At 52.5% G+C, this 22,757-nt stretch overlaps 1 protein-coding gene across 1 annotated transcript in view; it reads left to right on the forward strand.

The window, feature by feature from the left end:
* Positions 1-22,757, forward strand: part of kcp (kielin cysteine rich BMP regulator) — a 151,640-nt gene that overhangs the window by 95,250 nt on the left and 33,633 nt on the right. Inside the window, exons 18-27 of the mRNA XM_087999293.1 lie at positions 2-63; positions 372-462; positions 4,410-4,492; positions 5,248-5,421; positions 11,803-11,982; positions 12,977-13,241; positions 13,616-13,698; positions 20,175-20,342; positions 21,350-21,443; positions 22,169-22,342. Of these exons, the coding sequence (XP_087855419.1) occupies positions 2-63; positions 372-462; positions 4,410-4,492; positions 5,248-5,421; positions 11,803-11,982; positions 12,977-13,241; positions 13,616-13,698; positions 20,175-20,342; positions 21,350-21,443; positions 22,169-22,342 (1,374 nt within the window). The remainder of the gene's footprint in view (position 1; positions 64-371; positions 463-4,409; positions 4,493-5,247; positions 5,422-11,802; positions 11,983-12,976; positions 13,242-13,615; positions 13,699-20,174; positions 20,343-21,349; positions 21,444-22,168; positions 22,343-22,757) is intronic.

Consider the following 22,757-nt stretch of genomic DNA (forward strand, 5'->3'; position numbering starts at 1 on the left):
ACTATCGGTAACGGACAGACATTCGCTGATCCCACTGACACATGCTCACAATGTTCCTGCCGGGTGAGTAACTACATCACGGTGTCTGGGAGCAAGTGAGCTCCACATTCGGGATCAATCACCCATTCCCCTTGGCCGAGGGACACAGTGACCATCGTTTCTATCCTTCAGCCTTCCTTCTTCGCTCATTCAACTTCCCTCCACCACCTCTTCTGCACTGTCCCCTCCAGTAACCCTCCCTCTACTCTGCCCGCTACCTCCACACTCCCCTCCTCCCACATTCCCCTCCCTCTACCATCCCTTTCCCCTCCCATCCTGTTGCTGCACTGTGCCAGCCGCTGTGCTGACCTGTGCTGTGTGTTGTGTTACAGAGCGGCTCAGTACACTGTGTGAGGGCATTGTGTGCCCCAGCTCCGTGCTCCCATCCCATCATTGGACGCTGTGACTGTCCCCAGTGTGATGGTGAGTGAAAACCTCCAGCATTGCCTCTGGCTCTGCACTTGCACGCTTGAACCCCAACCCCAATCCCATTCCAACAATCTGACACAGACAACAGGTCAAAGCTGGAGGCCAGAGAGAGAGAGAGAGAGAGAGAGACAGAGAGAGAGGGGCTGGGTGGTGGAGGGTGGAGGGACAGAGAGTATGCCCGAGAGAGAGGATCACCCAGGGAAAGAGTGAGAGGTGGACTGCCTTGGGGGGAGGGGGGGACTGCCCTAGTCATGATGGAGTGTGCATTGCGACTGCCCAGGGGGAAGTGAGAGTGGGGAATGTACGGGGGGAGAGAGAGAGTTAGGACTCTGCTGGGTGGGTGTGGAAAATGACCAAGCTGAGAGACGGTGAAAAATGGCACAGTCTATAATTAGATTTGAGTCGTGGATAATGCGTAGAGATTGCAGAACAGATAGATGTTCCCACTTGGAATAGGGGATAGGGAATGATCAAAGTGAAGGACCCACGGTCCTAGTAGGTATTACCAAGAGAAGAATACACCTGGATGTGCTCTATCTGTGCTGTCCAATTAAACAGTAAGGCACATTTCAGACTGTACAAACTCTGTGTTCACATTAGGCCCCAGCAGACTCAGACAGTCATTCTCAAACCCTTGGGTTTAAAGCTGCAGCCATGATGTGGATATGACGTTGGCAAATGGACAGCAGTGGGGGGTGGTTATTAGTCTACAAAACCTGTAGACCTGATTGAAGTCTACAAAATCATGAGCTGTGTATACGGGATGGATAGCCAGAAGCTTTTTCCCAGAGTGGGGGACTCAATTACTAGGGGTCATGAGTTCAAAGTGAGAGGGGAAAAGCTTAGGGGAGATATCCGTGGAAAGTTCTTTATGCAGAGGTTGGTGGGTGCCTGGAAGGCATTGCCAGCAGAGGTGGTAGAGGTGGGCATGATAGCGCCATTTAAGATGTACCTAGACAGATACATGAATGGGCAGGGAGCAGAGGGATGCAGATCCTTAGAAAATAGGCGACAGGTTTAGATCGAGAATCTGGATCAGCACAGGCTTGAAGGGCAGAAGGGCCTGTTCCCGTGCTGTAATTTGCTTAGTTCTCGTCAGACCGGCAGGAAGTTGTGTTCCTAGGGGCCTGAACGAGGTCTCTTAATTTTGTGTGATCTATTAATACCCGGATGTGGGTGTACAGTGCATGATATCGAAGTCTGCAAGTGATACAGAACACGCAAAGGTTGTAGAGAGAATTCAAGAGGTCAGTGATTAGTCATTTGGGAAGTCACATGATGGAAGCATTTTAATATAAAGCCTTAAATGCATTGTAAAGTAATACTGTTTGATAGGATCATATGACAAGACAGTATAAATAAATGGCCCAAGTCTGTGAGGCTGTTATAAAAGCATAAGGGATCCTTAGCTATATAAACAGTGGTATAGATACAAATGTGAAGAGATTATACAAAACCTTTATCAACCACAGCTCTGGCCCCAGCTGGAGAATATGGAGTTCAATGCAGTGCATCCCATATTGCCAAGATGGAGTGGGTGTCGGAAATTTCCAGAGTGGCACTAAAGATCCGAGTATTCAGACATGGAAAAAGGGTAGAGAAACGTGAGCTTATTTTCCTTCAACCATAAGATGTTGGGGAGATTTCACAAAGCATTAAAAAAAATGAAGCTTTGATTGAGTAAATAAGGAACTGATTGTAGTGACGGAAGGGCTGGTAACCAGACTGAAGGAAATCTCAAAAGAACCAGAGGAGAGAATTTGTTTCAACATTGAGTTGTTGAGACTGCTAAAGACAAGCCTTACTGGTTAGTGGAAGCAGATTCGATAGTAGGGGAGGTGATGGCCTAGTGGTATGACAAGGAATGTTCCGGAGATCTGGGTTCAAGTCCCACCATGGTAGGTGGTGGAGGTTGATTTCAATAAAAATCTGGAATTAAGAGTCTAATGATGACCATTGTCAGTTGTCAGGAGAAACTCATATGGTTCACTAATGTTCTTTAAGGAAGCGAACTGCCTTCCTGACCTGGTCTGGCCTACTTTGACTCCAGACCAATGGCAATATGGTTGACTTGTAACTGCCCTCTGGATGGGCAATAAATGCCTGCCCAGCCAGTGATGCCCTCATCCCATGAATACATATTTTAAATCTTCAAAAGGGAATGGGATAAATATTTTGTGGGAAAATGAGTGGTTAGGTGACAGCCAAGTAGGTTCTAAGAAGGTTTTCTAGTTCAGGCCTTACTTAAGGACTTGAGCACATCGAGTCATAAGAGATGTACAGCACAGAAACAGACCCGTCAGTCCAACTCATCCATTCCGGCCAGACAGCCCAATCTGGCCTACTCCTCTTTGCCAGCATTTCACTCATATCCCTCTAAACCCTTCCTATTCAGGTACCCTTCCAAATGCCTTTTAAATGTTGTACCAGCCTCCACCACCTCCTCTGGCATAATGAATGATGACTCACATCAAGGCTCAAAGTTTGTGCGAAGATTTGTAGCTCGGGTGCTCATTGTTGTGGTTCTGTTCACCGAGCTGGGAATTTCTGGTGCAGACGTTTCGTCCCCTGTCTAGGTGACATCCTCAGTGCTTGGGAACCTCCTGTGAAGCGCTTCTGTGATCTTTCCTCCGGCATTTGTAGTGGTTTGAATCTGCCGCTTCCGGTTGTCAGTTCCAGCTGTCCGCTGCAGTGGTCGGTATATAGGGTCCAGGATTCAATCAATAAGCACATTGACCTGGACCCTATATACCGACCACTGCAGCGGACAGCTGGAACTGACAACCGGAAGCGGCAGATTCAAACCACTACAAATGCCGGAGGAAAGATCACAGAAGCGCTTCACAGGAGGCTCCCAAGCACTGAGGATGTCACCTAGACAGGGGACGAAACGTCTGCACCAGAAATTCCCAGCTCCCATCAAGGCACTGAAGTAAAATAAACAGTGCAGCAAATATTCAGCAAGTCAGATCAGTGGGAGTGAGAAACCGGTAACATTTCAATGAGAAGTGTTACCCTTCCAGAAGGACAGTATATAGAGAGAGAGAGAGAGTGCTGGAGGTGCTGTCTTTTGGATGAAACATTAAAGCAAGTCTCCATCTTGCCTCTGTGGGGCACAATAAAAGACACAATCCAAAGGAGAGCAAGAGTGGAATGAACATACAAGTAGCTGGGAAAACTCAGCAGGTCTGGCAGCATCTGTGGAGAGAGAGCAAAGGGAACGGTTCAGGTCTAATGACCCTTCTTCAAAACCAAGCAGTCTGCCCACTACTAACCGAACTGTAACACTGTAACTTCTTCACATTTGTATCTATACCACTTAATATTGCTAAAGGTCCCTTATACTTTTGTAACAGCCTCCATTATTCTCACTGTACTGCCTGTGGGACAGCACAATAATTTTCACAAATTGCCTGGAATGTTTCCAGAGTTACAACACTGACCACACTTCCAAATACGTAATTAGCTCGGAGACTCTTGGGAATATCCTGAGGGCATGAAAGGTACTATCAAAATGCAGATTGAATGCACGCACTAGTGGGAAGTGGGAGGTTGTTTTGGTACTGCTAGTCAGACTGTGTCTGGTGTAACTCTACCCAGTTCTGGCTACTCCATCTGAGAAAGTGTACTCTAACTTTGGAAAGAGAGCACTGCAGGTTCACCAGAATATTGACATTGAGGTTGATTGATGGAGAGAGATTGTACTCCCTGGAATATAGGATGTTAAGAACTGATTTGATGGACATTTTTGAAAGGAATTGATAGAGTGTTAGTGAGAACCATTTTGCTGGGTGAGGGGGCGTTTGGATTTGAATATAGTGCGGTGCTGAGTCAGTGACTGCCCATCTGAAGGGCTGGTTTTCCAACTCCACACTGCCCTGTCATTCTCACAGCTAGCAGACTCCCTTCAATGAGTTAGCTCATTTCCTATCGTTCTGCAGGCTGTCACTTCCAAGGTGAAGATTATGCGGAAGGAGCAACATTCCCATCTCCGAAAGGAAAGTGTGAGGAGTGCCGGTGCCAGGTAAGGTCCTCCTGGCTCGCTTGGGGGGAAACACGTGCTGGGTTAAACTTTGATCCCAGAATTCCAGACTGCTGCAATAACCTTTGGGGCTGTATGTGCCAGGAACTGAGTTTCTGGACATGAATGTTGAGCAACTACTGCTGGGTGTTAGCTACAGCTCAGCCGTAACAGCTCGTCTCGGAGTCAGGAGATCATCAGTTCAAGTCCCCCTCCAGAATCCGGAACATTTAATCCGGGCTTACTCTCATGTGGCAGTACTGAGGAGGCACTGACCCACCAAATGGCAATGGGACACTGTCACAGCAGGAGGAGGAGACATTAAAGCAAGGTCCCATCCCAGGTTAATGTAAGAGATCCTATTTCACACAAAATTGGTCATTGGTGCCCTCTTATTGACTGGATCTTCCTGTGCATTAAGTGACTGGCTCACACATCCTATCAGTGTCTGCACTCTGAAATGAACTAATTCATTGAAACCTTGGAGTTGCAGTGCCAGAGGATGGGCATCCTTTGAGTGTTCTGGCCCACTGACAGCATGTAAATAGGACACATTGCAGAATGAACACAATGAGCTGATTCTTCCCTTTACCGTCTTCGGTTTGTGCCCGGCGTTATCAGACGGCCTGCGGTGATGAATTGATGAATACTGGGCACAGGGATGAATGGGTTGGCACTGAATACAGGGAGAGGTGGCTGAGCACGTGCAATTGTGACAAACTGGGGACCAATATTTCTTTTCTTTTTGTCCACTTCAGAAGGGACGAGTGATCTGTGACGCCAAACGCTGCAAAAAAGCGTCATGCCCCCACCCATCAATCAACGTTTGCAGCTGCCCAGTGTGTGATGGCTGTCGTTACGATGAGAGAGGTTATAAAAATGGTGAAAGGTTCCCAGACCCAAGTGACAAATGTAACCGCTGCGCCTGTCGGGTAAGAGGTGTTCTCATTGGCTGGGCTCCGTCTGTCCATCGTATATGTGTGAAACGAACAGAAGAGCTCTGACTAGCTCCACCCGGATACCAGGCCTGTCAAACTACACTGAGGAACACTGAGGAAAGGAGGAATCTGGCACCATTTCCTGGGGTGGGAGCCATGTTCCTGCTCAGCTCCATTTGCTGTGCATGACTGGCTTGTTACACGTGGCTGGGCGTGTGGGTGTGCCCCCTTGTGGCGTACTCCCAACTGCAGTGCAGCTTAGAAGGAACATCGGATTGGAGTCACATGGAAGGCAGAGGCTCTCACTGTGACATCCTCTCATACCTGAATGACATTAAGCTGTCACTACAGTCAGTGTACTTTTTTTTTCTGGAAACTATTCCCTCTTACATTCACAACTTCTGCAAGCGATGTGATCTCACGATCTCTGGACTCCCCGTGCACTGGCTGCATCCTGACTGAATTAAAATGGAACACAACAGCAGGAGGTAGAAGCTAAGAGTTCAAATAAAATTGAGACTTGTTTCCTCCCCAGTGGCTTCACTCGCCCCCCTCCTCCACGTGTGACCATTCCCACACTTCAATTATTCAGTTCATTTGGGAATGAATAACTTTGAACATTCCTGAAGTTAAACACAAATGTTAATCTGAAACATCTCCGTCAGAGGAAAGTTCAAAGAGAAACCTCAGGCTAGTTGCTGCCCGGAGCTTTGAACTGAGGATCGGAATTGCACAGCAGTACATGAGAAATGCCCTCGAGTGATCCTTCAGAGAATCACAAAGACAGTATCACTACACTACATTTACAGCACAGCAACGTGCCATTAACTCTGTATTAACTGTGGCGATGATTCGGAGATGCCGGTGTTGGACTGGGGTGTACAAAGTTAAAAATCACACCACACCAGGTTATAGTCCAACAGGTTTAATTGGAAGCACTAGCTTTCGGAGCGACGCTCCTTCCTCAGGAGGTTGTCAACCACCTGATGAAGGAGCGACGCTTCGAAAGCTAGTGCCTCCAATTAAACCTGTTGGATTATAACCTGATGTTGTGTGATTTTTAACTGTGGCAGTGTTTATGCTGCACGTCAATCCCCTCCCACTGGATTTAGTTTCTCTCACACTATCAACAGAACCTGCTGTCCCTCGCTCCCACGTGTATTTATCTAGTTCCCCTTAAATGTGTTTTTGTTATCCACCTCAGCCACTCCCCTTGGTGATGAGATCCATATTCGAACCACTTTCTGAATAAATAAGTTCTTCCCAGGTTCACAATTAGATTTATTGGTGACTTATTTTTTATGACGCCAAGTTTTGGACCATTAACAAGCAGAAACATATTCTCCATACTGACCTTGACAAAATCCTTCATATTTTAAACACTTCAATCAAGTCAGGTCCTAAGTCAGACTTTTCTACAGAAGCAAACCTATTCAGTTTGAACTGATAGTTATAAGCTGAAACTTCTGGTAGAATCTTTGTAAATCATGTTTATACTTTGCCCATTTCTTCTGCATACTATGTGGAAGACTGAGACCAGAATTGTCCACAGTATTCCAAATGCAGCCTAGCCAAGATCTGGTGCAAGCTCTACATAGCTACTTTCCATGGTATTCATCTTGAAATGACCTTCAGCTGGCTCCAACAAATGGTGGCTGCTTTTCATGTAATTCTCATACTCGTCCCTCACCAGAGGCCTATCCAATGGGTTATTAACCCCAGGAGTATTTGGGTGTGAGCCTGTCCCTACAATTCTCCACACTTTCCTGAACTCAGCTGGGGCTGTGGTTATAAACACCAGGAGGTTCACCTGTATTACTGGAGCTCCATGTTGAATGGATGCAGCCTGTGACTCTGCCCCTCAGCAATATACCCATGAGTTCAGTCAAAGAGCAAGAGGAGTGAGAACAACTGCACACATCCCTTAGACAGAGGGAGGTCGCACGGAGACAGCATAGTTACAGTGCTAGCAGGATGCCATTCTGGCCATCATATCTATACTGGCTCTCTGTCTAAACTCCGACCTAATCATTCTAAACCACTTCATTGTGTGTAGGCCTCCTTACAAATTGGGTCTCCTTACTGGGCGGTCAATTTGACCGGTCTGACCAATTGACAGTGAATTCTTGGAAGTTGCTTGTGGGAGAACTCACCTTATCCTCTCCCTTTCCCCTTTGACCCCCCATCCCTTGCCTCTGCAGCTGTCCTTTCATCTCCCCCCAACCTTTCCCCTCTCCCCCACCCCACCCCCAACCCCCCGGCCTTTCCCCTCCCCGCCCCCGGCCTTTTCCCCCTCTCCCCGTCCTTCCCCCTTCGCCTCCGTCCTTCCCCCATCCACCCCCATCCTTCCCCCATCCAACCCGTCCTTCCCCCATTCCCCCCCCCCCATCCTTCACCCCCGTCCTTCCTCTCTCCCCCTCCCAATACTTCCTCTTCGCCCCCCGGTCCTTTCCCCAGTCCTTCCCCCTTCCCCCCCCCCCACCCCCCCCCGTCCTTCCTTACCCACCCCCGTCCTTCCCCCTTTCCCCCGTCCTTCCCCTTCTCCTTCACCCCGTCCTTCCCTTTCTCCCGCGTCCTTCCCCTTCTCCCCCCCCCCGTCCTTCCCCTTCTCCCCCCCCGTCCTTCCCCTTCTCCCTCCCGTCCTTCCCCTTCTCCCCCCCGTCCTTTCCCTCCACCCCCCCCCCGTCCTTCCCCTCCACCCCCCCCGTCCTTCCCCTCCCCCCCCCCGTCCTTCCCCTCCCCCCCCCCATCCTTCCCCTTCCCCCCCATCCTTCCCCTTCTCCCTTCCCCCATCCTTCCCACTTCCCCCCCCCGTCCTTTCCACTTCCCCCCGTCCTTCCCACTTCCCCCACGTCCTTCCTCCATTCCCCCGTTCTTCCTGCATTCCCCCATCCTTCCCCCTCCCCCCCCCCGTCCTTCCCCTTCCCCCCCCCCCGTCCTTCCCCTTCCCCCCCTCCGTCCTCTCTTCCCCCCCCCGTCCTTCCCCTCCCCCCCCTCCCCGTCCTTCCCTCCACCCCCCCCCCCCCGTCCTTCCTCTTCCCACCCCCGTCCTTCCTCTTCCCACCCCCGTCCTTCCCCTTCCACCCCCCGTCCTTCCCCTTCCCCACCCGTCCTTCTCCCTTCCACCCATCCTTCCCACTTCTACCCCGTCCTTCCTCCTTCCCCCCCCCCCCGTCCTTCTCCTTACCCCCCCGTCCTTCTCCTTACCCCCCCCGTCCTTCTCCTTACCCCCCCCCGTCCTTCTCCTTACCCCCCCCCGTCCTTCTCCTTACCCCCCCCCCGTCCTTCTCCTTACCCCCCCCCCGTCCTTCTCCTTACCCCCCCCCGTCCTTCTCCTTACCCCCCCCGTCCTTCTCCTTACCCCCCCCGTCCTTCTCCTTACCCCCCCCGTCCTTCTCCTTACCCCACCCGTCCTTCTCCTTACCCCCCCCCCGTCCTTCTCCTTACCCCCCACCTTCTCCTTACCCCCCAACGTCATTCTCCTTACCCCCCCCGTCCTTCTCCTTACCCCCCCCGTCCTTCTCCTTACCCCCCCGTCCTTCTCCTTACCCCCCCCGTCCTTCTCCTTACCCCCCCCCGTCCTTCCCCCTCCCCCCCCGTCCTTCCCCCTCCCCCCCCCCGTCCTTCCCCCTCCCCCCCCGTCCTTCCCCCACCCCCCCGTCCTTCCCCCTCCCCCACCGTCCTTCCCCCTCCCCCCCCGTCCTTCCCCCTCCTCCCCCGTCCTTCCCCCTCCTCCCCCATCCTTCCCCCTCCCCACCCCGTCCTTCCCTCTTCCACCCCCGTCCTTTCCCCTTCCCCCGTCCTTTCCCCTTCCCCCCTGTCCTTCCCCTTCCCCCCCGTCCTTCCCTTCCCCCCCCGTCCTTCCCCCTCCCCCCCCATCCTTCTCCCTCCCCCCCCATCCTTCTCCCTCCCCCCCCATCCTTCTCCCTCCCCCCCGTCCTTCCCCCTCCCCCCCCCGTCCTTCCCCCTCCCCCCCCGTCCTTCCCCCTCCCCCCCCGTCCTTCCCCCTCCTCCCCTGTCCTTCCCCCTCCTCCCCCGTCCTTCCCCCTCCCAACCCCGTCCTTCCCTCTTCCCCCCCGTCCTTTCCCCTTCCCCCGTCATTCCCGCTTCCCCCCTGTCCTTCCCCTTCCCCCCCGTCCTTCCCCTTCCCCCCCCGTCCTTCCCCTTCCCCCCCCCCCCCGTCCTTCCCCTTCCCCCCCTCCGTCCTCTCTTCCCCCCCCCCCGTCCTTCCCCTCCCCCCCCCTCCCCGTCCTTCCCTCCACCCCCCCCCCCGTCCTTCCTCTTCCCACCCCCGTCCTTCCTCTTCCCACCCCCGTCCTTCCCCTTCCACCCCCCGTCCTTCCCCTTCCCCACCCGTCCTTCTCCCTTCCACCCATCCTTCCCACTTCTACCCCGTCCTTCCTCCTTCCCCCCCCCCGTCCTTCTCCTTACCCCCCCGTCCTTCTCCTTACCCCCCCGTCCTTCTCCTTACCCCCCCCGTCCTTCTCCTTACCCCCCCCAGTCCTTCTCCTTACCCCCCCCCGTCCTTCTCCTTACCCCCCCCCCGTCCTTCTCCTTACCCCCCCCCGTCCTTCTCCTTACCCCCCCCGTCCTTCTCCTTACCCCCCCCGTCCTTCTCCTTACCCCCCCCGTCCTTCTCCTTACCCCCCCCGTCCTTCTCCTTACCCCCCCCGTCCTTCTCCTTACCCCACCCGTCCTTCTCCTTACCCCACCCGTCCTTCTCCTTACCCCCCCCCCGTCCTTCTCCTTACCCCCCCCGTCCTTCTCCTTACCCCCCCCGTCCTTCTCCTTACCCCACCCGTCCTTCTCCTTACCCCCCCCCCGTCCTTCTCCTTACCCCCCACCTTCTCCTTACCCCCCACCGTCATTCTCCTTACCCCCCCCGTCCTTCTCCTTACCCCCCCGACCTTCTCCTTACCCCCCCGACCTTCTCCTTCCCCCCTCCCCCCCGTCCTTCCCCCTCCCCCCCGTCCTTCCCCCTCCCCCCCGTCCTTCCCCCTCCCCCCCCCGTCCTTCCCCCTCCCCCCCCCCGTCCTTCCCCCTCCCCCCCCCGTCCTTCCCCCACCCCCCCGTCCTTCCCCCTCCCCCACCGTCCTTCCCCCTCCCCCACCGTCCTTCCCCCTCCCCCACCGTCCTTCCCCCTCCCCCCCCGTCCTTCCCCCTCCCCCCCCGTCCTTCCCCCTCCTCCCCCGTCCTTCCCCCTCCTCCCCCATCCTTCCCCCTCCCCACCCCGTCCTTCCCTCTTCCACCCCCGTCCTTTCCCCTTCCCCCGTCCTTTCCCCTTCCCCCCTGTCCTTCCCCTTCCCCCCCGTCCTTCCCTTCCCCCCCCCGTCCTTCCCCCTCCCCCCCCATCCTTCTCCCTCCCCCCCGTCCTTCCCCCTCCCCCCCCCGTCCTTCCCCCTCCCCCCCCCGTCCTTCCCCCTCCTCCCCTGTCCTTCCCCCTCCTCCCCCGTCCTTCCCCCTCCCAACCCCGTCCTTCCCTCTTCCCCCCCGTCCTTCCCCTTTCCCCCCCCCGTCCTTCCCCTTTAACCCCCCCGTCCTTCCCCCTTTGCCGCCCCCCCCCGTCCTTCCCCCTTTGCCTCCGTCCTTCCCCCTTTGCCTCCGTCCTTCCCCCTTTGCCTCCGTCCTTCCCCCTTTGCCTCCGTCCTTCCCCCTTTGCCTCCGTCCTTCCCCCTTCGCCTCCGTCCTTCCCCCTTCGCCTCCGTCCTTCCCCCTTCGCCTCCGTCCTTCCCCCTTCGCCTCCGTCCTTCCCCCTTCGCCTCCGTCCTTCCCCTTCCCCACGTTCCTTCCCCTTCCCCCCCATCCTCCCCCCCTGTCCTTCCTGCCCCCCCCCCGTCCTTCCCCCAACCCCCGTCTTCCCCCCTGTCCTTCCCTCCTCCCCCGTCCTTCCCCCTCCTCCCCCGTCCTCCCCCCTCCTCCCCCGTCCTTCCCCCTCCTCCCCCGTCCTTCCCCCTCCTCCCCCGTCCTTCCCCCTCCTCCCCCGTCCTTCCCCCTTTGTCCCTGTCCTTCCCCCCCCCCTCCCCCTGTCCTTCCCCCCTCCCCCGTCCTTCCCCCTTTGCCCCCGTCCTTCTCACCCGTCTTTTCCCATCCCCCTGTCTTTTCCCCGTTTCCCACCGTCCTTCCCCCCCCCCAACCCACTGTCCTTTCCCTCCCCCCCCCCACCCCTGTCTTTTGCCCCCGCACCTGTGGTTCTTTTCCCCTTTCCCCCCCCCCCCCTCCCCCTTTCCCTCGTTCCGTGCTGAGTCACAGAATGGTAAAATGGCTCCCCTTGGCATTGCTGCTTTTGATATTTTTGCATTGAACACTTGTTGACAGCTTCTTATTTTGTGTTATGAGCTTCAGGACTTGAACAGTAGTGCTGTTGTTTTATTGCAGAATGGTCAGGTTACCTGTCAGCCTGTGTCCTGCCCATCCGTCAGTTGTCAAAATCCAGTGACCCCTGTTGGGGAATGCTGCCCGCAGTGTACTGGCATCTGTCATTACCTGGGACAGGTCTATGAGAGCGGAACCACTTTCAACTCCCCCTCTGACAAGTGCTCAAAGTGCACCTGCCTGGTGAGTATTGGTATCATTAGGAACAGGACGAAACCAACTGAACAATCCCGACCCTAACAGTCCCACAAATCCTCATGTTCCAAACCCCAACCTCATCCCGAAACAGCTTCTCCCCTCATCCCTCAACTCCAATGATCCAGAGTGGGCTGAGATTCCAGAGGTGGGTAGAATTTGTAATGAGGAGACAGTGAGGACTGCAGATGCCTGTCAGAGCAGGTAAAGTATGGCGCTGGGAAAAGCTCAGCAGGTCAGGCAGCATCCGAGAAGCAGGAGAGTCGATGTTTCGGGCAGGACCCTTACACCGAAACGTTGACTCTGCTGCTCCTCAGACGCTGCCTGACTTGCTACCCTTTTTCCAGAGTTTGTATTGTGGAAGAGTAAACAGGAACAGAGAGAGAACAGTAGTTGATGAGGAAAGAACATGAGAACACTCCAGTCTCCTTAATGTCAGTGTTTCCCAGTTTCTCACCAGATAAAGAAAATCCTCTGATTTGACTCTCTTATCAAAGTGGATAATTTCACATTTCCCAGGTTTTATTCCAGCTGCCACATTCATGCCCAAGATGTTTGCTTCCACCTTTGTCTCCACCCCCCCACAGCATACTTTGTATCATCAGCAAACTTGGGAATGTCCACTTGGTCCCTTCTCGAGATTACTGGTATCACTCCAAAATGTCTGACCCTTGATTAGACTGAGGCTGAGAGATGAGCTGGATTTGACAGGGAAGACAGTAAAGTATGGTGTGTGTGTGTGTGTGTGGTTTTGTTTCACCAAGGTCTAACGGCTGGTGTTTGACATTAGGGAGGGAGTTCCCAGATGTTGACTTGCTGTAGGAACAGTGATATAGCTCCAACTCAGGAAGGTGTGTGGCTTGGAGAGGAAGTTGTGGAATATGATGTTTGAATGGCAGTGTGGGAGGGAGGAGCCAGGATGGAGGACTGGGGACCCTGTTCTGCTTCCTTTTTACTGTTCATGATGCTGCTGTGCCCTCAGGCTGAGATGGTGACCTGCTGGAAGAGACCCTGCTCCAAACAGTGCACCCACCCAGTTGTCAGCTCAGCCTGTTGTCCCGAGTGCGATGGCTGTTCCTTCGAGGGCATGGAGTACGAAAATCGAGAAACCTTCTTCCCTCCATCCAACCGGTGTAAACGCTGCAGCTGCCTCGATGGCAGTGTGTTGTGTTTGGATGTTGTTTGTCCAAAGGTAACCTGTTCGGAGCCCGTGACAAAAGCAAAGGCATGCTGCCCAGAGTGCCCAGGTAGGTACCACCCTTCAATAGGACAGGAACAAGTCTCTGGGAATGTGCATGTGTGCACATGTTTGTCAAATATAAACCAGGCACAAAGCAGACCAGCATTTCAGTGGGACACCCTACCCACAATTCATGCAGCTATCGGCCCCTTTATTAAATTCAAAGCCTTTGGATGAAGGCTGTATATTGTGGCCCAGTGTCTGCGGCTGGAACAAAGTCAGACATTGCTGGCAGAACTCAGCAAGTCTGGCTGCATCTATGGGGGGAAAGCAGAGTTGATGGTTTGAGTCTGTTGACTCTTGAGGTTGGTCTGTGGCCAGTGAGGTGTGTGTGGATCCTGTTCTGGTCCCTGTCTGACTATAGTGTCTCTCCTTTTACAGTCTGTATCCATCACGGCAAACAGTATGAAGGAGGATCACACTGGGTTTCAGCAGTGAACCCCTGCCACACATGTACATGTACGGTAAGCCACTGAACTAACATAGGCCATTAAGACTGGGTCTCCAGATCGGCGATGGGTTCACAGGCTGGGACAGCAGTCAGGGATGTGATCATGTGAGGCTTGCTGCGTTGGGAGGGATCAGACACAGGCTGAGTTGATCAGTGAGGATGTCTCTCCCTAGAACCTTACAGACCCAAGCCCCAGCCCAGGGACATAAGGCAAAGAACTGTGGGTGCTGGAGATATGAAACAGAAACAAATTGCTGGCGAAACTCAGCAGGTCTGGCAGCATCTGTGGAGAGAAAGCAGATGAGTCCGTTCTAAAGAAGGGTCACTGGACTCGACACATTAACCCCGTTTTCTCCCCACAGATGCTGCCAGACCTACTGAGTTTCACCAGCAATTTCTGTTTTTGTTTCAGATCTCCAGCATCTGCAGTTCGTTGTTTTATTCCCTGCTGCCTCGGTGGATATAGGTGTTCCCTTGTCATTGTCTGGGCTGGCCAGTGCGGGGCTGGAGTTGGCGGGGGGGGGGTGATTTCTCTACAAGCAGCGACACATCTGGAGCACCAGCAGGAAGTAGAAGTGCATTAGCATCGGACCGGGAGTAGGCACTTGGACCTGGGTCTTTAGGAGGTTCTCGCATTGCTCTGTGGGCTGCAGACTTAAAACAAACAAGATGTTTCTAATCAGCCTGTGCAGAAATGTCACTACACTGCTCTGGAGCAGGGGGACTTGAACCCTGGACTCCTGGCCCTGAAGTAGGGACACTACCATTGTGTCACAGAAGCCTTTGAAAAGCAAACCTTAACAGTAGGCCTCTTGTCTTGAAGAGAGGCTCATTGGTGACCAGAAGAGCACTGAGTGTGGTCACATCCCCACTTGGTCGCTGTATGGCTTAAGTTAAAGAAATCACACACCAGGTTATAGTCCAGCAGGTTTAATTGGAAGCACTAGCTTATCCAGAACCACCTGATGAAGGAGCAGTGCCCCGAAAGCTAGTGTGCTTCCAATTAAACCTGTTGGACTATACCCTGGTGTTGAGATTTTTAACTTTGTACACCCCAGTCCAACACCGGCATCTTCAAATCATGGCTGTGTGACTTGGTCTTGCTATGTTACTGCAAATAGCTAAGGTTTTAATTCACCGTTGGAGAGTTGGACTGCTCCTACTCCTGTTTAATTCTGATCTGCTCACACTCCACTGAATGCTTTATTTTAAGCATTTCTACAGCTCTGCTGCAGACACTCAGTGGTTTAAGGCTCTTGCACTTTACTGAAAGAAATTGAGAACTTGCGCAGGTTGCCAATGGCACTCGGTTGCAGACTTTAATTGGCTTTGGTGCAAGTTAGTAAGTTCTGAATATTCAAGCAGCTCAATTGGATTTAAAGGTCTCCTTTTCCCCCACATCTGGGATCCCATCATGCAACAGGTCATCTGTCCCTGAGACCGTATCGTTTCCTGAAAAAGCAAGCTGAGCTTCTGGAACTTCATCCTAGCCGTGCAGCCCATCCCTGTTTCTCCCATCCTTTCTTCAAAGGGGAATGTGAGATCTGTAAGTCGTCCTGTGGTCTGAAGGATGGTCTTTCATCAATGCCATCTGACTTCCTGGCATTTTGAAACCTGCTGCAGCTGGTGAATAGCAAAGAAGGTCCCAACTGAATAATGAGTCACGTAAATTGGGAATGACTTCATAATAACAGCTGTCTCTCTGCTATTGCAGTCTGCATCCGGCCTTGTTCTTCTCTTGTGGTGTATTCTGCACCTTGAAGATGGTCAGAGACATTGAGCTTCCAACCACAGCATTGGATCAGAAGCAATGGATAATGCTTGCCCATGTATCCAATTTAAAAATAGTTTGTTGCCATTAACCATAACATCTGCAGACCAGATATCAACATATGGATCTACAATTTCCTATCAGCAATGACCCCCTTGACAAGACAGTGCGAAGGTTTGCCTTCCAAGGGCTCCTGTAACTCAGTAGCGGCTGCTGGTTTATAAGACACTTGAAGGCAGACGTTGGCTGGGTTTAGATCTCTGTGCTGTGGTTTGAAATCGCCCGTTGTCAAACCAACAACGCGCCACCTGGAAACGTATTTTCTTATGGCATTCTGAGCACTTTTGGCTGCACCATGGTTTTCACCAGCACAGCACGGAAAAGGGACAATGATGGCTATGGAACCCTCTTCCCATTGTGGCTACTGTCATTATTGGTGGCCTTTATACTGCAGAGAGGGCTAAGTTGGTGTCAGTGGATCCCAGGAGACTTCTCTGTCATTTCAGATATAAAAAAAATCACTTTTGCTTGAGATCTGATGAGCTGCATTGTTTTTGATAATGTTGGACCTGCTTTGGATGGGAGAATTCTAAATCAGCTTCATCCAGGAATGCCGCAGCAATGCAGTCCCATACAAAGGCCCCACTTAAAGATCTGTGCTGCTAGTTAACTGTGAGGCAGTATAAAGGAATCAATAATTTCCCCAGCTCCTGTCTACACCAGACTTCTCCACTTACTATTATAGGATTTAGCCTTGAACCGAAATGGGAGTCTGGACTATGTATTTTTCCATTTTTTTTCTTCCATGCCCTATTTGACAAACATGGCATCAATGCTGCTGTCAATCACATACAGCACACTTCCTCTGGCATTTTATCAAGGCAGCCTTCTGTTGCTGTGAAGCTTCTCTTCAAATATTCTCCCTATCTTTGGGGTTGGATCACTGGGTTGGCCTCGATTGTCCCCCCCATCGCCCGTGCTCTCTGACACTGTCTGCTGCTTGTCATCAGTTCTACAGGCCTTCTCTTGTTGTCACCATGTGCTAATATGAGATCCGCAATCCTGTGAGTGAACAGCAACAATCTATATTGAGCATAACCATATTCAGACTGTGAGAAGACAGGATATCTTCTCCAGGGCCAGACCAGCCTGAGCTCTAGCTCCATCTGACCTGACGTCACAACGACACCACTCCCTTTGCACAGGGCGAGTAGCTAGATATTGTCGAACCAACCTGTTCAGAGCAGGGGAAGATGGTGGTCACTCAGGTATTCATCCCGAAACTCTGATAATCTTCTGAGAAGCCGGGTTTGAATTCTGTCATGGCAGACGGTGAGGTTTTAATTCAGTAAAAGTTGAGAATGAAGAGCCGTAGAGATGTACAGCACGGAAACAGACCCTTCGGTCCAACTCGTCCATGCCGACCAGATACCCCAACCCAATCTGGTCCCATCTGCCAGCAGCCATTCCATATCCCTCCCCATTGCTGATTGTCCACCTGGTTCACCGATCTTCTTAAGGGAAGGAATCTGCTGTCCTTACCTGGTCTGGTCTACATGTGAGTGCCAGACCCACAGCAATGTGATCGACTTTTCTCTGCCTCTCCCTGGGAAATGAGGGATTGCCTAATTTGAGGTAATAAATGCTGGCCTAGCCAGAAAAGTCCACATCCCATGCATTAATACAAAGAAATATTTGGAGAGGGTGGGAAATGAAGCCTGGCCTCCGAGCTCAGACACAGGTAGACTAGCACTGCATCACATACCCACACAAAGGAGCTATCATTACAATGAAGGTATAACTAACCCTTTACACCACAATGTCGGTTAAATGAGCACATGGTCAGACTTAAACTGAGACAACCTCCTCCAATCAGGTTTCTCCTCTGGAAAACCTATACCATCAGTCATGATTCTAGAAGTTTCCACTTTCCCACCATTGCCAAGACATTACAAAGTTAATTCTCACTCTCACTGAACATTTGAAATAAATCTCCTTACCTCACGCTGATTCGTGGAAGTTGTATTAACAAAATGTTAAAGGCATCAAATCCCTTTTTAACCTGATGCTGTACAGTGAGGGGTTTCTGCAGTAAATCCAGGGATCCATTCATGCTCCCCTGAAGAACTTGTCTCCCTCTCTCCTACACATTCATGATATTTTCGTGCGGGACCGTTTGTGTACGGCCCGGTGCGGGACTGTTTGTGAACGGCCCGGTGTGGGACTGTTTGTGAACGGCCCGGTGTGGGACTATTTGTGTACGGCCCGGTGTGGGACTGTTTGTGTACGGCCCGGTGTGGGACTGTTTGTGTACGGCCGGTGCGGGACTGTTTGTGTTCGGCCCGGTGCGGGACTGTTTGTGTTCGGCCCGGTGCGGGACGGTTTGTGTACGGCCCGGTGCGGGACTGTTTGTGTATGGCCCGGCCTGGTGCGAGACTGTTTGTGAACGGCCCGGCCCAGGACTGTTTGTGTACGGCCCGGTGCGGGGCTGTTTGTGTACAGCCCGGTGAGGGACGGTTTGTGTACAGCCCGGTGCGGGACTGTTTGTGTACAGCCCGGTGAGGGACGGTTTGTGTACAGCCCGGTGAGGGACAGTTTGTGTACAGCCCGGTGAGGGACGGTTTGTGTACAGCCCGGTGAGGGACGGTTTGTGTACAGCCCGGTGAGGGACTGTTTGTGTACAGCCCGGTGCGGGACTGTTTGTGTACAGCCCGGTGCGGGACTGTTTGTGTCCAGCCCGGTGCGGGACTGTTTGTGTACAGCCCGGTGCAGGACTGTTTGTGTACAGCCCGATGAGGGACAGTTTGTGTACAGCCCGGTGAGGGACGGTTTGTGTACGGCCCGTTGCAGGACTGTTTGTGTACGGCTCGGCCCAGTGAGGGACGGTTTGTGTACGGCCCGCTGTGGGACGGTTTGTGTACGGCCCGCTGCGGGACGGTTTGTGTACGGCCCCACTGCGGGACGGTTTGTGTACGGCTCGGTTAGGGACGGTTTGTGTACAGCCCGGTGAGGGACGGTTTGTGTACAGCCCGGTGAGGGACGGTTTGTGTACGGCTCGGCCCAGTGAGGGACCGTTTGGGTACGGCCCGCTGCGGGACCGTTTGTGTACGGCCCGCTGCGGGACCGTTTGTGTACGGCCCGCTGCGGGACCGTTTGTGTACGGCCCGCTGCGGGACGGTTTGTGTACGGCCCGGTGAGGGACGGCTTGTGTACAGCCCGGTGAGGGACGGTTTGTGTACGGCCCGGTGAGGGACAGTTTGTGTACGGCCCGGTGAGGGACAGTTTGTGTACGGCCCGGTGAGGGACTGTTTGTGTATGGCCCGGCCCGGTGTGGGACTGTTTGTGTACGGCCCAGCCCATTGTGGGACTGTTTGTGTGAGGCCTGGCCCGGTGTGGGACTGTTTGTGTACTGCCCATGTGAGGCTGTATTTCTACGCAGTGTACCTCAGCGTGGGAGTGTTTATGGACTGTTTGGGACTGGGTGCAGACCATGGTAATCCTTGTCATACCAGGGTAATGGTCAGCTCTAATAACAATTCGCTGTGTGTTCGCTAGTCACATCTCCGTACAGTTTGAGGTCAGGCAAACACCTTCAGCACTCAACGTTGAAAAGCCACAGCTGAAACCAGTCCTTTCCCCATGAATGCCCTGGTATTAATGGTGTCAGCCTCTGATGCCCAGGTTGAGCATTTATGTCAGGTTTCTCTCACTCTTTCAACTCTCTCTTATACACTTTTTTTTCTCTCTCTCTCTTTCTGTCTTGCTTTTCCTCTCTCGCTTTTTCTCTCTCTCTCTTTCTCACTCATTATCTCACACTCTGACTTACTCTTTCACACAACCTCACTCTGTCTCACACACTTTCTTACATCTTCTCTTTTACACTCTCACTCTTTCACACTCTCTCAAACACTGTCTCTCACACACTCTCATTCTATCTCACTCAGTCTCTCACTCTCACACTGTTTGTTTCTCTTTAACACATACACATTCTCTCTCTCTCTCTCTCACTCTCATTCTCACTCTCTCACACTGTCTCTCTCACATACTGTCTCTATCTCACTCCATGTCTCTCACTCTCTTGCACACCGTCTGTCTCTCTTTCACACATACGCATTCTTTCTCTCTCACACACTCTCACATTCTGTCTCTCCCTCTCTCTTCCTATCTCTCTCACTTACATTCTCTCACACTGTCACTCACACAGAAAGTATGTGAGAGAGAGACTATCTCACTCTGATACGCTCACACTTATGTTTACACTCTCACACTCTTTCGCACATTCACTCTTTCTCTCATTCTCACTTTTTTGCATTCTCAATCTCTCTGTCACACACACACAAAATCTCTCTCATTCTCTTTCTCTCTTTCCTTCTCTTTTAGTCTCTCCTCTCTATCTCTTTCTCACACATTCTCTCACACAATCTTTCTCTCACGCACTGTTTCTCTCTCACATACTCATTCACTTTTACACTCTCTCTCACTGTTTCCCTCTTGCACTGTTTCTCTCTGACACTTTCTCTATCTGTCACTCTCTCGTGCTCTCTCTCTCTCTGACGCTGTGTCTCACTGTCTCTGTCTCACTCACTGTCTCTGTCTCACTCACTGTCTCTGTCTCACTCACTGTCACTATCTCACTCTCTCTCTCACTCTCTCTCTGTCACACACTGTCCATTTTTCTCTCTCACACTCACACTCTCCGTCTGTCTCACTTCCTACAGTGGGGAGAAGTGACCTGTTTGGAGCCAGAGTGTGATGCCACATGTCAACACCCTGCACAGATTCCAGGCCAGTGCTGTCCTGTTTGTCGGGATTGCTACTATGAAGGGAATGTTTACAGCAACAGGGAAACGTTCAAACCGGACGCCTGCAGGGACTGCTCATGTAACGTAAGGGCTGATTTTAAATCCCAGTACCTGACAGCGACCGTACAGTAAACTCTCCTTCCAGTCACAGACCTGCTTCACTAGCCCCACGGTGAGAATTTCTGTCCTTGCTCTGACCCTCTACCCAGTACCCTCTTCCCACAGTGTCCCACTCACTCAGAGGGATATTAGCAGGTCTGGGAATAAAGAATTTGTTTATGTGGACCAGTTACAAGTCCAGTTCTCAGGCGGGTCACTGGGATACTGACTTGTAGTGAATTTGATGATGTGGACGTTGTGGGAGAGATTCCCGTTGTGGGAGAGACTCTCGCTGTGGGAGGGATTCCCGCTCTGTGTAGAGTTGACTCCGTGCAGCAGTAACTGGAAGCTGTGCCTGGTTTGCCCTTAGCAGGGTGCCCACTTTTCTCAGAAGTCTCTGTAATTATAATAATGGACCCATCTTCCCAATCTTGTGATGAAGGCCCTCAAAGAGTTCAGTTTTCTGGGTATTTGGGAATAGATCCTGGGGACAGGTCCACCGGGATTCCTACCCACATCCAGGATCTCAGCGAGAAATGGAAGATGAACTCTGTGGGAGGTTGGGGGTCTGTGTGAGCATTCATGTCCCTTGCAGCGCTGTGACTGGGATGACCCTCCTCCCTGAGAGTGCAGTGAGACACTGCTGCCTGTACGTGGTGCCAAGATTCCTATCCTGCATCCCAGAACTATTTGCTTGCTTCCCTCCCCATCTCGGAGGAGAAAGTGTGGACTGCAGGAGCTGGAGGGTCCGAGTCGAGAGTGTGTTGCTGGAAAAGCACAGCAGGTCAGGCAGCAACCCGAGGAGCAGGAGAATCAACATCTCATCAGGAATTCCACCTCCATCCCACGCCCCAGACCGTACCCCAACCACCATTTCCAGGCACTTCACCAATTGCTGCCACCAATTCCTTTAAGGTCCTATCCTCCTTCAGTCCCCGAAGACCTCAATGTTTTGTCAGTTGATATCATAATGTGTATCTGCTGTGTTGCAGGATGGTGATGTGCTGTGTTTGCCCGTCAAGTGTCCAACGCTTAGCTGCAGGCAACAGATAACAAAGCCGGGATCTTGCTGCCCACTGTGTCGAGGTAAGGGCTCCGCCACATCTGCCCCTGCACCCCAATCCCCCCAAACCCCTCCCCATCCCACCTCCCCATCCCACCACCCACTTCGAATAAAGTCAGCGCTGAGGGAGATTGGAGAAAAAGCCTGCGAGGGTAAACACTGGCTGATTGATTGATTGAAACACCGTATCACAAGGTGCAGAAGTTAATACCCAAACCGTCTTCACACCCAAACCGCCAACTTCTGACCCTCCTGATGCTGCCTGGCTCGCTGTGTTCTTCCAGCCTCCTGCCTGTCCACTTTGGACTCCAGCATCTGCAGTTTGTTTTGTCTCTAACCAAGATTGATGGAGTCGGACAGTGATTCACCCGCGGGCAGGCTGGAGTCACAAAGGAGGGAGGTGGAGGCGTCCATTAAAGGATTCTTAGGAGATGGGGCTGTCAGAGCATTTACAGGAAGTGGAGATTTCTTGATTTGGAGAAGCTGGTGTTGGACTGGGGTGGACAGAGTTACAAATTGCAGGACCTGTTGGTTTAAAACCTGGTGTGTGATTTCTTAATTTAGAGATTTCTTGAAAGGGAAGATACTATAGGAGTTGGGGAAGGTATCCCTCCTTGCAACGGAGTCTGGCTGACAGATATATATGATGTGCAGGGATTGATGTAGAAGGTGCAGTTACACTGAATTTCAGGGTCCAGTCTGAGCCCCTCATTTCAGGACCACTAACTCACCTTTACTTCCCGAACAGGCTGTATGTACAATGGGAAGGAATACCAGGAGGGAGGGACCTGGTCTGCACCCACAATCCCCTGCATGACGTGTATGTGTGTGGATGGGGTCACCACCTGCTCTGCGATTCATTGTATCACTCCGTGTGTGAATCAGATCCACGTTCCTGGAGAGTGCTGCCCGCTCTGTGCAGGTAGGTCATGTAAGGACGGCAAACTGCAAGGTGAGCTCTCCCCGGGACAAAACTGGTGTTGGCAGAACCTTGGTTTGATGACCAATATCCACCATTAGTCTATTGTGGTGCCCGTCGGGTCTGTCTAATACCTCGGGGCTTTATGTCATGTGACACAAGAGATTCCATTGTGAACCCAAGGTATCCATTGGAGAGCAGGATGTAAAAGGAATTGAAAGATGAGTTATTTGGGAAAATGCCCAGTCCAAGTCGGGACGGTGCCACATACCCACAGCAGGTGAAATCCAGGCTCAACCCCAGCCTCAGTGTGTCACAAGGAGATCCCACTGCCTCACCCACAAACCAAATAACACTTACCAGTGCAGCCAATCCTGTACAATGTACCCTAGTGCCCGTTGTGTATACCCCTCAGTAC

The sequence above is a fragment of the Chiloscyllium plagiosum genome, unplaced genomic scaffold (assembly GCF_037043375.1).
Source record: "Chiloscyllium plagiosum isolate Xiang-an unplaced genomic scaffold, Cpla_swu_hap1 HiC_scaffold_23, whole genome shotgun sequence".
Lineage (NCBI taxonomy): Eukaryota > Metazoa > Chordata > Chondrichthyes > Orectolobiformes > Hemiscylliidae > Chiloscyllium > Chiloscyllium plagiosum.